Genomic DNA, 16,222 nt, shown 5'->3' with positions numbered 1-16,222 from the left:
ATGTCCGATTAGTAGTTCTAGGTGTTATTTGGTATTATGATCGCACGAGCGAGCGAGTTCGTATGACGTTATTACACTTGTGTGCATGTTCGGTTTGGAGCCTTAGGGGCTCGGGTGGGTTTTGGATAGGCTACGGATTATTGTTGGACTTAAGGAATATGCTGGTTTTTGGTGTTGCTGGTGTCTGTGACTTTGTGGTTCGCGATTGTGAAGGTACTCTCACGATCGCGAAGGAAAACTGGGACAGGGGCGGAATTCATTCTTCGCGAACGCTAAGGGAAGGTCACGAACGCAAAGTGGTAGGGGGTTAACCCTTCGCGAATGCGATCTCCATCTCGCGAACGCGTAGTGTAGGGAGGGACTTGGGGGAAGATGGTCAGTTGTCTACGTGAACGCGAGTCTAGGCTCGCGAACGTGAAGGTCGGGGGGACAGGACATCGCGAACGCGAAGGCCACTCATGCCGATGTTCTTCGCGATCGCGTCAGGCCTGACGCCTAGTGATTTAGAATATCCCAAAGTCGAAAATTATCCCATTTCTCACCATTTTCAAGTTTGAGCTCGGCGTAGAGGCGATTTTGAAGAGGTTTTTCATCCCAACTTCATAGGTTAGTAGATTTTAACTTGTTTCCTTGCATTCCATAAACACCAATTGGTTTTAACCTAATCTATGTTTTTTCATGGTAGAAATTAGGGATTTAGGTAGAATTGGGGAGTTTGAGAAATTGAGATTTAGACCTCAAATTGAGGTCGAATTTCGAAACTAATCACATAACCGGGCTCGGGGGTAAATGAATAATTGGGTTTTGGTCCGAATCTCGGGCTTTGACCAAGCGGGTCTGGGTTGACTTTTGTTGATTTTTTTTCCAAAAACATTAAAGATTGAATCATTTACACTCATGGGTAGTTTCTAAAGCTTATTTTGCGTTATTTGAACTATATTTGGTTAGATTTGATTGGTTTGGAGGCTAGTTCTAGAGGAAAAGTCGCGGTTGAGCATTGATTTGGTTGCAGAGTGAGGTAAGTGTCATGGTTAACCTTGACTTGAGGGATTATGACTTATTTGTCTATTTGCTATGTGTGTTTATGTGTGGAGACAACATATATATGAGGTGACGAGTACCTGTACATTGTCATTGAGTTAAAGCATGCGGGTGAAAATTATTTCTTTGTATTATATTGTTCTATTAATTATGGTATCCATGCTTAGGTTAGATTATTACTTCTTTGATTATTTGTTTCGTATTAATTGCTTATTTCAAAGTTGTTGAATAATTTTTTGGAAGTTGAATTTTGATATCATGGCACCATATTTGAAGTTAAATTATTCTCCGCATTGTTTATTATTCGACATATTATTATTATTACATGGTGAGGAAGAGAGTAAAATCACGACGGGTAATGCCGTGCCGTTTTATTTGTATTATCATTATTACATGGCGAGGAAGAGAGTAAAAGCTGATATCGTGCCATTTCATTCATATTATTATTACATGGTGAGAACGAGAGTAAAAGCACGAAGGGTGATGTCGTGCCATTATATTCATATTATTTCATGGTGAGGACGAGAGTAAAAGCACGAAGGGTGATACCGTGCCATTTTCACATCATTGATTTGACTCATTTTCGATTTTTTTGTGGTGATTTACTTGGTTATTTCGTGATTTCATACCTGCCGTGTTTATTATATCTTCCCCTTTTCGCATGTCTCCTCCTAGTTAGTGCATTATCATTCTTTGTTATTATTGTTGCTTTATATACACTTGTACATGTTTATTTACGTAGGTGTCTTGTTATAGCCTCCTCACTATCTCGTCGAGGTTAGGCTCGACACTTACGGAGTACATTAGGTCGGTTGTACTTATACTACACTTACGCACTTCTTGTGCAGATACTGGTATTGGTCCCAACAGCGCGTGAGGTGCATCAGCTCGGATCATTTCATATGGAGACTCCTGGTGTCCGCAGACCTTGAAGTCCCCTTCCATTTCCCGCTTTTACTGTTTATTTCTTTCGAAACAGTTGTATTTATTTCAGACCTTGTTTGTAGACTTCTAGTTGCTCGCGTACTTATGACTCCAGATTTCTGAGAGTAGATATTATCACGTGGTTTATATTAGCAATGTGTTAGACTTGACTTTTATTTCTCGTTGAATATCATTATTATATTTTTAACTGCTAAAATTTGGTTAATTAATTACTTCACGTCGGCTCTAACAAATGGATATTAGACGCCATTACGATCCGAGGTTGGGATTCCGGGTCGTGACAGCTGCTCCTTCAAAACTAGAAATTACAGCGAATGACAACGTAATTCTGATGTCACCCTCAGTCAATTTTTCGACGACATCAATAATAAAGCTATCTCACGAGTGAAAGCCAGTGACTTGCTTTCTGTCGGGCCATCATTTCCCATTCTACTACAAATATGGTCTAATCGTTGGACTGAATAGCAAAGGACAGTCAACGTACATCACTATCCATTTTTTTTTGTTTTCTGAATACAAATTAGTAAATTTGTGAGCTAGAAAAGAATGCTTTACACAGAGAAACAAATGGCCATTGTGTTTCCTTAATTTTGTTTTAAAAAACCCCACATTTTGCGTTCTCTCTCAAATTGGTCTACATCCCTCAGTCAAAAAAATTCTTGCTCTTTCTGAGTTTCTTATCTTTGTTTTATTCATTCCCATTGCTTCTCAAGATTCTACCTTTTCCTTCCAAGATGGACATTTTATCATTTTCATAGGTATTCCCTTTTTTAATGTATTTTCTTGTTTTATCATGAAGTATTATATTTATACCCAGTTTTTCGTTCTCATAGGTATGGAATATTAAAGGTAAAAAGTTGTACCCTTTTTTTCTTGTTTTACAGGCACTTTTTAGCAATGCATTTTGTTGTTTTTATCATTTGGTCTTTGCATCTCATGAAGTTTTCTAATCATGCATTGTATTAAGCAATGAACCCTACATGAAGAAAGTAGTTATCCGTCCAATGGTAAGATGTTAATGCTTCATGCACCTTATTGTAGTTTCTTGCCATGAAATTTTTATTGGGGGAAATACATTCAAGATTAAGGCATTCACATTGAATGATTGAGTCTTTTTATTTTTAAACGGTGATCTTCGGGCTACTTTATGTACCTACCTACAACCTCCCACAAATACAGCTATCGGGTAATTCGGTCCACCAAGAAATGATTGAGTACATTTTTGTGTATACAAGTGTATCGAGTTAGTCGTGTAACTTTTTTTGTACTCATTATCATCACCTGAGAACTATTGAGGAAAGTAATGTCTGATAACTTTATCTTTAATTCTGTAGATTGTTGTTTTCTTTACTTGGGAATTTCGATCAAGCTAGGAAGTCCAACAAAAAACTTTGGCCGGGAGATGGGAATAACATATTCCTGTCCCTTTGCCAATTTTGATGATTCAGATACTCGGTTCGAATCTTATTTAGTGAGAACAATGAGTTTTGGAAATGATGGTACGAGGACCACGTTACATCATATTAATTTCAATGAACAAAATTCTCAGCAGTCAAAAATGCAGAAGTCTCTCAGTTCTGGTAAGTTGATCCTTGAAGGAACTCTTAGCTATAAAAGGAGGGAACTGGAGGCCGAGATTGGACTAAAGACTCCTGCGTTTGATGCGGGTGATAAGACGTCGAATAGATCAGATAGCCTCACGAGCAGTGAAGAGGTTTCTGAAAATTTGCATAGTATGCCTGACCAAACTACTAACATTCTACCGTTAGTATATGAGAAACAAAGAGATGAGGCTGCAGTAAAGTTGCAGAAAACGTACAAAAGTTTTCGTACTCGAAGACGGCTAGCGGATTGTGCTATTCTAGTTGAGCAGAGATGGTATAGTAGTTTAAACATTTATGATTAGGGGCATTTTTTCCCCTTAATGCAGATTCTTTTTGTTCCTAATTTTGAGTGAAATTTACAGGTGGAAGGTATTAGATTCTGTTGAACTCAAGCATAGTTCTATATCATTCTTTGACATTCAGAAACCCGAAACTGCTTTTTCTCGTTGGTCAAGAGCTTTAACTAGAGCTGCTAAGGTATGGATTGATTTTACCATTTCAGAATCTTTCTTTCTTTTGGTTATGTTGTGATATTTAGGACTTTGTCTGCATTGGTAGGTTGGTAAAGGTTTGTCCAAAGATGAAAAGGCATGTAAGCTTGCTTTACAGCATTGGCTTGAGGCAGTGAGTACCCTTTTCTACACAAAGTTTAGATAACAAATTTGAGAATTTCGAATTTCCATTGATATAATGATTGTGAAAACAGATTGATCCTAGACATCGTTACGGTCACAATCTTCAATTTTATTACGCCAAGTGGCTCCAAGCTGACAGTAAACAACCTTTCTTCTATTGGTGAGATTATCTTGGATCAGCAAGAAATTCAACAAACAACTTGAAATCAATTTCAACTTCACTAAACGAGATGTTTTCCCCTCGAGTGTTGCAGGTTGGACATAGGTGAAGGTAAAGAAGTAAATCTTGAGAAGTGCCCTAGATCAAAACTTCATCAACAATGCATCAAGTATCTTGGTCCGGTGAGTTTTATCTTCTTTTAGGGGATCAAATTTTCCTGTAAGTTTATAACGTGACAGAAAAGGGGTTCAAATCTAGGCTGGTATATGATATTTATGCAAGGATCTGTGAAGGGATTTTCTATATTCATTTTTTAAAATTGTAACCAAAATAGAGTGTTGAGCCTAATAGACAGTAGGTAATGCTACTTCACATATGATGTGGAAAGTTAATCTGTGACATCGACAACGACGACAACAACAACAACAACAACAACAACACTACCCTCCTCAGGTAGTGTGTATGCAGACCTTATAGAGAGGTTGTTTCTGGTAGACCCTTGGCCATGATAATCTGTGACATCCTTCGAAAAATTTTAAAATAAGTATTCGCACTTCTAAGGATATTAGTATAATTTATTTAGCTGCATGAAGTAAGAAGATATGTCAGGAAATTATGTTTAATGCAACTTGCAAGTTATGACTAATTACAGGTAGAGAGAGAGGCATATGAAGTTGTAATTGTGGGTGGAAAATTCATTTACAAGCAGAGTGGGAGGCTTCTTGATACAAGGGGAGGTCCTGAAGATACCAAGTGGATCTTTGTGCTAAGCGTGTCGAAGGACTTGTATATTGGAATGAAGCAAAAAGGCACTTTTCAGCATTCCAGTTTCTTAGCTGGAGGAGCCACATTATCTGCAGGCAGATTAGTGGTGGAAGATGGTATTCTAAAGGTACAGATCTAACAAATTGCGATAAGTTTGCCAAATCTGCAATAGGTTTTTTCTTAAACATGGTTTTCTATGAATCTAATTTTTTTGTTGCATGATCTAGGCTGTCTGGCCGCACAGCGGACATTATCTTCCCACAAAGCAGAATTTTGAAGAATTTATATCATATCTTGAGCAACATAACATTGATGTCAGTGTTCTCCAGGTAGGATACATCATCTCTCTTAAATGATCAAAGCTTAAGCATAAGCAAAGACGCTCTACAGTTTACAATAAACTTATCCTTTCGAATGAAGTTAGTATTTTGGGACAAATCAGTTGCAACACTTATCTTGTTACCTCTTGGGGTGGCTAAATTAGTCGTGGCTTAGCTTTTTAAGCTTTACTTCGTATTTTACAGAAATCCCCGAGTGATGAGGAGGAATCACATTTTATTAGGAAGGAAGGTGGTTTTGGCCTTCGTAACAGCTTATCTGCACCAGATTTTAGCAAAGCCAATGAAGAGAGCAACACCAAACACTCACACAAGGAGAAGACTGATTCTACTACCAAGTATTGCAAGGATGCAGAAAATTCAGTTCCATTATCAACGCGGTCGCAAGGATTAAGACCCCAAATTGCGGTCCAAATACCACTAAGGCAAGACGTATTTGAGTTGTTCCCTAAGGCTGGCCAGCAGGGAGGATCAAAAGACGACACACAGCCTGTGGATACTCCAGTAGATGGATATGAAACAGCAGAAGAATATTTATCTGATACAGAACTATCAGTTTCAAAGCAGAATTTATTTGATGACGAAGATGAAGAAGATTATGAAGAACCTATCCCCACAGAAAAGATAATCAAGAGAATAAATACACATAGAAGAACGAAGTCATTCCAGTTGGCTCATCAGTTGTCTTGTAGATGGACAACGGGAGCTGGACCTCGGATTGGATGCATGAGGGACTATCCAACAGAGCTCCAATTTCGCGTTATGGAGGAGGTGTATTTGTCTCCAAGAACTACATCTCCAACTCCACCTAAATCTGCTCGACGTCATACTCCTACTATCTTTTCTAGAGAAGCAACTGAAAGCAAAAAACGTCCTGTTTCTGAATCAGCAGCATTCTTTCAATCAACCCCGCTTGTAGAAGAGATACAAAAATATTGTGATCAGTAGTTAGGAGATATCAAATCATTCTTACAATATTTTTTTTTGTTTTTTTCCCCTGAAGTAGGAAAGTTTCATCATTTTGTTTTTTTGATCATTCGTTACAAACTCCTATACAGATTTTTGTAAAGTCGGACATACTCATTCTTTACTCCCAATCTTTTGTAGATATGCAGGAAAAAAAAGATCAAATTAAGTCAAAATTCTTATCAGTTAGGATTCTTCTCCCGATTAACATAAACCCAAACTGCCCCAGTTTCCAAGACCAAGAGGAGACAATCACTCACATCTTTCTCAAATGCCCCATTGTCTCATGCCTATGGAAACAGCTAAAATTGCAAATCTGGTTTCTAACGAGGATACTCATTGGCTCACCAAATTAAAGGACATGAACATCAATACCCTCCCCCTAAAACTTACTTGGAATAATCTTCTTCCTTTCCTTTTATGGGGAATTTGGATTAATAGAAACAATAATAACTTCAATAACACTCACTACTCCCCACGCATGAAAGACATTTGTAATGTGGCCTTTGAATCCTATTCTTCAACTCCACAGGAATAACCCCCACGGATAAATCCACTATAACCATAAAATGGCATCCCTCACAACGTTACTGGTATAAACTGAACACTGATGGGGCCTTCAAATACGAAGGTAACAAATCAGGCATAGGAGGAGTTTTTAGAAACCATTATGGCAAATGGATAATAGGGTTTCAAAAGATAGACAAAGCCCTATCTCCTCTTCACTCGGAGCTTCAGGCAATCTACGACCTATTCCCACTAGAAGTGGAAACAGACTCCACTGAAGCTATCAATGCAATAAACCAAGATCACTTTGTTGTAACTAACACTGTTCATTCATGCAAGTTATTGATGCTCCAGCGGAAGGACCTGTTCCTACGGCATAACTTTCGTGAAGGAAACCAAGGAGCATATCTTCTGGCAAAAAATGCATGCAAAGATGATTTTTGGCAGCCAAGCAAGGAGGCTGCAAAAATACATCCAAGTCCACCTCATTTTGTGAGCTTACAACTATCAAAGGATCTGGATGAAATCTACTACTACAAGAAGTCACTAGACATTTCGGCTTGTAATAGACTAAAACTACTAGGGAATCAAAATGTCACAAACATTGGATCAGCAATATGTGGCGATTTTCATATTCGAAGTGTATGTACTAACGACAACTTCTAGTTTTATATATAATATAAATATCCATTTTATCAAAAAAAAAAAGGATTCTTCTCTCTTCCTCCTTTCTGTGTTCATCTGATTGCTTGTTCTTTCTTTTACCTTAAAGAATTGAGACTTTGGAAAATATCACAAGTCAAACCGAGGAAAATACTGATCATTCTGAGGCTTACAGCACCTTTATATATGTAATAATCTTAATTTGATTACTGTGTACGGTCAGAATCAAGCTTCCCTAATTTTGTATGGCTAGTCGAAATCGGGATGGCAGACCAAGGCTCGACCTCGTACAGCATAAACCATGGCACGGAGATGAATTGCTAAGCTCATAAGTCGATGATCCATCAAGATCGAGACTAGCCGTGATCGAGACCGAAGCGAGATAAAAATCGAGTGAGATCGAAGGAAGCTAGCTAAACCGAATAATAGAAAGCCGAGATATCCGTCATCGGGCAAGGATCGTGACGGAAATCTCGGCACGTATCAAGTCAAGACCAGACATTTAGCCAATCATGAGATTTCCTTCTGTATTTAGAACTGTACCATAAGTAGAATTCCTCTACTATATAAAGGGGGTTCTAATCATTTTGTAAGCAGGACATTCACACATAACAAAGCAATACATTACATTTTCTCTCTTAAGCTCTGTTATTCAGTCCATACTCATTTGTTAGCATATTCTTTTGGTTCGAGGGTGATCTAGCTCGAAGGCCATAAATGCTCATTATGTTGGTTTGCTTTATTTTACAGTTAATTTCTAACATTAGTTCTTACATTTCTCAGTTTGTGCCAAGTGAAATCACATATCCTTAAAACCATTTATAAGTTTAATTGTTATCCAATTTTAAGGGTAGACAGTTTGGCGCCCACCGTGGGGCTAAGGATAATAGTGATTGCCTGGTAAGAATTTTCGTAACACATACTATTTTACGCTTGTCCTTTGAAGTGTCTTTGATTACAGATTGAAAGATGTCAAACTCTCAGTCAGCACCTCAACACATTGACAATGATCTCAGCCAACACGGTGAGAATGAGAACATTGCACCAGGAAATATTGCACCCCCTGCTGGCCTCGATGGAGTTCCGGCTGCAGACCCATTCGACGTCAGTTCATGTAGCTATCAATGGAAATGTGGCAGTCAATCCCGAAAGCAGCGTTTATGGGGGTACCCGATTAGCTACTCAGAATGTGCATGACGGTGAAGATGGCGGGATCAGCTTACGAGTAATCTTCGAAATGTTGCAGGCCCAGTAGGAAGCAATAACTCGGCTCCAAAATCAGAACCACACGCCGAGCATGGTCGAACTCGAGCTGTCCCAAGAAGTTGTGCACAAGGTCAAATCGACTTCGAGAAAATTGAATGAGAAGGAATGGGAGACAAATCCCGCTATCCTAAAAATGCTCGAAGAGTTGACGAAGCGAATAGAGATAGGGGAAAAGAAGATCGAGGAAAATCATAAGAAGGTGGAAACCTATAACTCCAGGGTCGACCAAATCTCGGGGGCACCATAGATAATGAAAGGACTAGATTCTAAAAAGTTTGTGCAAAAACCCTTCCCACCGAGTGCGGCTCCGAAGCCAATCCCCAAGAAGTTCCGTATGCCCGAGATTCCTATGTATAACGGGACGTCTGATCCAAATGAATACGTCACCTCGTATATGTGCGCCATCAAAGGAAATGACGAGATTGAATCCATATTGCTGAAGAAATTCGGGGAAACTCTATCGAATGGTGCTTAGGGAATTCGTATCTCGGTTCCAAACAGAGAGAATGAATTTGCTTCTGGTCACCGATGACTGGGCTGTTCAAGCTTTTCAAGCTTTCACTCAAGGTCTGAACACTTGGAGTTCTATAGCTTCACAACAGTTGAAGTAAAATTTGATCGAGTACTCAGTTGTCACTTGGGCCAACGTACATAATCGATATCAGTCAAAGATCAGGGTCGAGGACGATCAACTGAGGACTCCTTCCGGGTCTGTTTATCCTAACAAGCTCATGGATAGAATCAAGAGGGATATCGATCGAGAGCCAAGGTTGAATAGAGATCGATATCAACCGTACAACGGAGACCGTAGAGGCAGCGAGCCTGGGTGAATCTTTGCACGGAATAAGAAGAGAAATGATCAAAGTCAAAATTCATGGGGACTCATGAGTAAGAGTGGTTTTGACAGGGATGCCGGGCCCAAAGAAGCTCCACGATTGTCGGAATATAACTTCAGTGTAGATGCATCAACCATCGTTTCAGCCATCGGACGTATCAAGGATACTAGATGTCCTCGACCTCTGCAGACCGATTCGGCCCAGAGAAACCCCAATCAAATATGCAAGTATCATGGCACCCATGGTCATAAAACAGAAGATTGTAGACAACTAAGGGAGGAAGTAGCCCGACTGTTCAACGAGGGGCACCTTCGGGAATTTTTAAGTGATAGGGCCAACAGTCACTTCAAAAATAGAGATTCAAACAGATAGAATGAGTAAGAGGAGCCACAACACGTGATTCACATGATCGTTGGTGGGGTCTATATTCCTCAACGACCAGTATTTAAGCGCACCAAGGTGACGATCACAAGGGAAAACCGAACTCCAGACTACTTACGAGAAGAGACCTTGTCTTTCAATGACGAGGATGCAGAAGGGATCGAAAAATCTCACAACGATGCACTGGTAATATCTGCCCTTATGAGTATAATTCAAGTTAAACGTGTTTTGATTGATCCAGGTAGCTCGGCCAACCTTATTCGATCAAGGGTCGTAGAGCAGCTCATCTTACAAGATCAAATTGTGCCTGCAACTCGAGTACTTAACGGTTTCAACATGGCAAGTGAAACCACCAAAGGTGAAATTATTTTGCTAGTAAATATGGTCGGGACCATCCAAGAAACAAAGTTCCATGTGATCGAGGGTGACATGAGGTACAACGTACTTCTCGAAAAACCTTAGATCCATAACATGAGGGCAGTACCCTCGACACTTCATCAAGTTCTGAAGTTCCTAACATCGGAAGGAGTCAAAATGGTGTACGAGGAACAACCCGCTGCCAAGGAAATGTTTGCAATCGACGAAGTGATACCGGTATCGGCACTTTCATTAGCAAAGGGATCAGAACTGGAGGCCAAATAGCAACCACAGTCACCAGCCTCGACCCAACCAGAGTAACAGGGAACTTACGAGGATGATGACTATATGATACCTCGACCCTTCATAATCCCCGATGATTCTGACACCACAAAATCAATGGTCGAAGAGCTGGAACAAATCATATTGATCGAGCATCTTCCCGATCCAAAGGCATACCTGGGAACGGGGTTAACTCTCGAGCTCAGGAAAAAACTTATTCAATTTCTTAAAGCTAATATGGATTGTTTTGCCTGGTCCCATCTCGATATAACAGAGATCCCACCGGAGATCACTGCTCATAAACTAAGCTTGGACCCGAAGTTCCGCTTGGTGAAACAGAAAAGGAGGCCTCAGTCCGAGGTCAAACACGCTTTCATCAAAGATGAGGTAACCAAACTTCTCAACATAGGATCTATTCGGGAAGTAAAGTATCCCGAATGGTTAGTGAACATAGTGGTAGTCCCTAAGAAGGGAAACAACCTTTGAATGTGCATAGATTATAAAGACCAAAATAAAGCATGCCCCAAGGATTCTTTTCCTTTGCCTAACATCGATCGTATGATTGATGCCATGGCCGGCCATGAGACTCTCAGTTTTCTCGATGCCCACTTAGGGTAAAACCAAAAATAGATGAACCCGGAGGACCAGGAAAAGACCTCGTTTATCACTAAGTATGGCACCTACTGTTATAATGTAATTCCATTCGTACTAAAAAATGCTGGTGCAACCTATCAACGCCTAGTAAATCGAATGTTCGAACAACAAATAGGGAAATCTATGGAGGTTTATATTGATGACATGATAGTTAAGTCCTTGCGAGAAGAGGACCATTTGAAGAATTTGCAGGAAACTTTCGATATACTGAGGAAGTACAATATGAAACTCAACCCAGAAAAGTGCACGTTCGGGGTTGGCTCGGGCAAGTTTCTCGGCTTCATGGTGTCCGAATGGGGGATCGAGACCAACCCCGATAAGATCAAAGCTATCTAGGATATCACGGTCGTAGATAATGTAAAGGCCGTACAGAGGCTAACGGGGTGCATAGCCGCCCTAGGGCGGTTCATTTCAAGATTCTCAGATAGGAGTCACCGGTTCTTCTCACTGCTGAAGAAGAAGAGCAACTTTGTATGGACCCCGGAATGCCAGCAGGCCTTGGGGGAGCTAAAGCGATACTTATCGAGCCCGCCGCTGCTCCATACCCCAAAAGTGGACGAACATCTTTATTGTATGTGGCAGTTTCGGAGATAGCGGTAAGTGGAGTCCTGGTCTGATAAGAACAAGGTACGCAATTCCCTGTCTATTATGTTAGTAGGACCTTAGGTGAGGCCGAAACTAGAAATCCGCACTTAGAAAAATTAGCGTTTGCTTTAATAAGCGCCTCTAGGAAACTAAAACCATATTTCTAATGTCATCCAATATGTGTCGTGACAACTTATCCTCTTCGAAACATTTTGTACAAACCTGAGCTGGGTTGATTGGCCAAATGGGCCATCGAAATCAGTGGGTACGATATTGAGTATCGATATCGAACCGCCATCAAGTCTCAAACTTTGGTAGACTTCGTGGCTGACTTTGCGCTTTCCCTTGTACCCGAGGTTGAAAAAGAACTGATGATGAAATCGGGTACATCTTTGGGGATCTGGACCCTCTTTACGAATGGTGCTGCGAACGTGAAGGGATCCGGACTAGGCATCGTGCTAAAATCACCCGCGGGTAATATAGTTAGACAGTCTATCAGAACTACAAAATTGACTAACAATGAGGTCGAATATGAGGCCGTGATTGCAAGTCTCGAACTAGCTAAAAGTTTGGGAGCGGAGGTCATAGAGGCCAAGTGTGATTCCCTCCTCGTGGTAAACCAAGTTAATAGGACTTTTGAAGTCCGAGAGGACCGAATGCAGAGATACTTGGATAAATTACAAATGACTCTTGATGTTTTAAACGTCAATACCACACAAGAGGGGGGTGATTTGTGTGGTACCCAATTTTCGCTTAATTGAACTATAGAAGGACCTGGTCCTTCTATGTGTTCAACCTACTACTGTTTGCGGAATAATAAATAAAGAAAATAAATAACACAAATATTTTTACGTGGAAAACACCTGGCTCAAAAGGTGAAAAAACCACGACCTACTACTCAGTAGGATTTTCCCAAACTTCCACTAAAATCATTGAGCCAAAACAGCATTTACAAAACTCTTTGTAAACCTAAGGATTAACTCTAATCCCGTTGTGGCACACAGCCTCAACTGTTGGGACAACTTCAAGTTAACTCTAACTTGAACACTCAAGGTACCTAATACAATTGCTTCTATGAAAGCTGAAAGGTACAAAGTAAAAACACCTACTACAATTGAACTAGAATAAAAGATAGACACTTGGAACTGGTTCTTCTATCTCGTTCAAGTAGCTTCAGGGTTGCACACTCGAATCACACATAAATTGCTTGCAAAATCGCCTTGCTCTTTTGCTCTCAATTTAAGTTTAACTTCTGCTTATGTGCATTACCTGTAAAAGAGTAACACTGATATTTAATAGGTTAGTAATCAGAGATTGACTGGGATTCAAATGCTACTCTTCTATCGTAGAAGAGTTCAAGGTGATCTCAAACTCTAACACTATCTTCTTCCTAAACTGTATTCTCTTCATGTAAGGAGTCTTTCTCTCCTTATCCAATATGCAACCTTTTCGATTAGATCAGGAGATATTGCTTCTTGATCAGTTAGATTTATCTCCTTCGCGTGCATCTCACATGTACAGGTTGATCATGACTGTGCTTCACAAGATGGACCTGGTCCATGTCTGAGTATGTCTGAGTTCTTTTGTCAATCTTCAAAACTTCACTTGTTCTTGGTCCAACAAATTACCCCTTTTTGATGATGACAAACTCTGTGCTTTTTACTTACTTGGATCCTGTAAGAACTCAGCTTATCCATCAATACAACATTTAGAAAATTCATTTATCATCAAGGACCAGGTTACTTAGGTTATAAATATCACTTATTCAGAATATGTAAAGCACAATATCTCTTCCCCTTTTGGCATCATTGAAAAGTTGCATACAAAGTGTGAGTCCCAGATTTTAATAAGTACTAATGGCCACTGGGGCAACTGCAAGTGCAATCATGGTTTAATCATCAATAATCAAGCAAACATATTTAAACTATCAAGGAAAGATTAACATTGAACAAGAGCAAAAATAGTAGATATCATTGATAGAAGATATGTTGCTATCACAATCCAAAACCAGAAAGCAAAAAACATTTAAAACATGAGCAAAGAATGATAGAAAATCCCTAATCCGGGTCACTAAAGATACTAGATAGGTTCAGGAGACAAAGGCTAGAATTCCTAAGGCTTGGGGGAGCTAGAGGGTTGGTTTTGGGCTTGGAGAAGATTCAGCATATTGTGAAGAATTCCATCATTCTTCTCNGGATGGCATTGACTAAATAGTCACAAGCAATCAGAGTATTAATGCCAAAGTGATCCTTGCTTGAGGCCATTTCCCATTTCTTCAGAGGCACATTGCACCTATCCAGAATCGTAGTCAGAATAAAGCCATAGGGGGTAGCATGAGCCTTGGAGCCATTGATGACCCTGTCCGGCAGCTTGATGATGAATGCAGGTCAATTAATTTGCCTTCCACTTTCCAGGCACTCCATAAGAACTAGGTCCATATAATTTGCAATATGCCTTCTCTCCTGTCTGGGCAATAGGCACTTGTTGACAAATTCAAACAAGACTTTGTGCTGTGGCCTCATTTCACTCTTCTGAACAGCCCTAGCCTCATTCACATCTTCAGCATCACAGAACCTCTTGGTAATTTCAAGGGCAGTAGGAAGGGAGTCCAGACAAGGCCACCTTTGCCTTGTATAGTCATCAAACCCTTCAGAGGGTATGTCAAGGATCTCTCCCAGTTTTTCTGCATCAAAGGTCACTTGAACTCCTTTCACCAGGCTGCTAACCTTGCCCTCCTTAACCTCTGCATTCGCCATGAACTCAATGATCTCATTCCTGGCTAGCTTTCCATCCATCTGAAGGACCATGTCCTTCCACCCCTGAGCAGCTAAGGCATCTACCAGTCTTATCATTGCTGGTTCCACCAGGTCTTTCAGCAATCTACCCTTCAAAATTTTTCTTTTGCCGAACATGGCAAGCTTGTCTTGTTCACCATCAGACTCATCTTCTTCTTCTTCACCACTCCATTCCTCATCTTCAGAAATTCGAACTTGTTTACTTTTCACTGCAGACCTTGTCCTCTTGGCTAATGAAGGTTTAGCAGCCTCAGACACAGAGGAAGACTTCTTGGAAGAAGTCTTGGGCTTTTTGGGCTTGGGGGTCTGAACCTCCACTGTTGGAACTTCCTCCTGATGGACCTGTTCCATCTCCTCAACTTCCACAGCCTCTGAGGACTCTGCTACCTTCCCTTTTCCTTTAAAAATCCTTTTCTTCTTACTTTCAGCTAGAGCCTTTTGTAGATCACTCTCACTCTGTTTCACCCTGCTTCTTGTGGCTCTTCCCTTAGGCAAGAAAGTTTCAGTAGTTGTTGGGGCTGAAGCCTTTCTATTTTTGGAGGGTTTAGGAGCACTGGGGGCTTTTTGTGTGGGGGTTCTTCTTTTCTTTGGATCATAACTTGCCCCAACCCTTTTCAACAAGTCTGCTAGGGTCTCTTCAGTTGATGAACCGGGTTCATCTCCTTGTGCGCTTAGATTAACTAACCCTTCAGCAGCTTCACCAGAACCACTTCCCCCTGACTTCTTGCCACTCTCTTCTACATTTTCTTGTTCAACCCCACAGATAGCAGGCACAGACAAACCAGCAGTAGGTGAATGATCAACCACTCTTTTCCCATTTCCCCTCTCTTCACCACATGCACCCTCTCCCTCTTTTTCTTTCTCAGATTTCTTTCTACCTCCACTCTTTCGTAACTCAGGTAATTCTACATCCCTGATAGGCCCAACCAGAACAAACCTAGTTTCTAGATTTTCAGTCAAAGAAGAACTTACCTTAGTAGGGAATTCTTGAGTCTTCTCAGAGTCAGAAGACCCAGGTCCTTCCCCCTCACTAGCAGACTTGTACGACTCAGAATCAGAGTTAGACTCGGAGTCTTGAACCTGGCTTGCCTTTAATTTCTCATTCAATTTCTTCGAAAGAGCCCCAGAAGCTACTATTTTTCTAGCAAGCATTTTTACCCTTCTCAGCTTGGGTTTGAGAGTTGTGCTAGGTGGAGGAGAGGTAGATGAATCAGTGGGAGTGGGCTGTGGAGGAGTTCCAGGGTTGTCTCTTGGGTTTGTCACAATCGCTGGTTTCTTTAGAGAATTGGTGAGTTAGAATTTTGGAGAAGAAAGCAAGTGAAAGTGAAGAGGGATTTTTAACGGTTTGGGATTATGAAGATGGCAGGAGGTAATGATATGTATTTAAAGAGAAATACACATTTAATGTATAACGGCAGCTTTAGCAGTGGTCAATTAGAGGT

At 40.5% G+C, this 16,222-nt stretch overlaps 1 protein-coding gene across 1 annotated transcript; it reads left to right on the top strand.

The window, feature by feature from the left end:
* LOC109233862 (IQ domain-containing protein IQM6-like) lies at positions 2,648 to 6,567 on the top strand. Its single transcript, XM_019399714.1, has 9 exons — positions 2,648 to 2,744; positions 3,321 to 3,864; positions 3,953 to 4,067; positions 4,149 to 4,214; positions 4,297 to 4,385; positions 4,480 to 4,567; positions 5,038 to 5,277; positions 5,378 to 5,479; positions 5,675 to 6,567. Exons 2-9 carry the CDS (start codon positions 3,389 to 3,391, stop codon positions 6,434 to 6,436), a joined length of 1,938 nt encoding a protein of 645 aa, XP_019255259.1. The 5' UTR covers positions 2,648 to 2,744; positions 3,321 to 3,388; the 3' UTR covers positions 6,437 to 6,567.

Source organism: Nicotiana attenuata, chromosome 10 (assembly GCF_001879085.1).
Source record: "Nicotiana attenuata strain UT chromosome 10, NIATTr2, whole genome shotgun sequence".
NCBI lineage: Eukaryota > Viridiplantae > Streptophyta > Magnoliopsida > Solanales > Solanaceae > Nicotiana > Nicotiana attenuata.
Note: the sequence above shows the minus strand (reverse complement) of the source record. Positions and strands in the feature narration are given on the sequence as shown.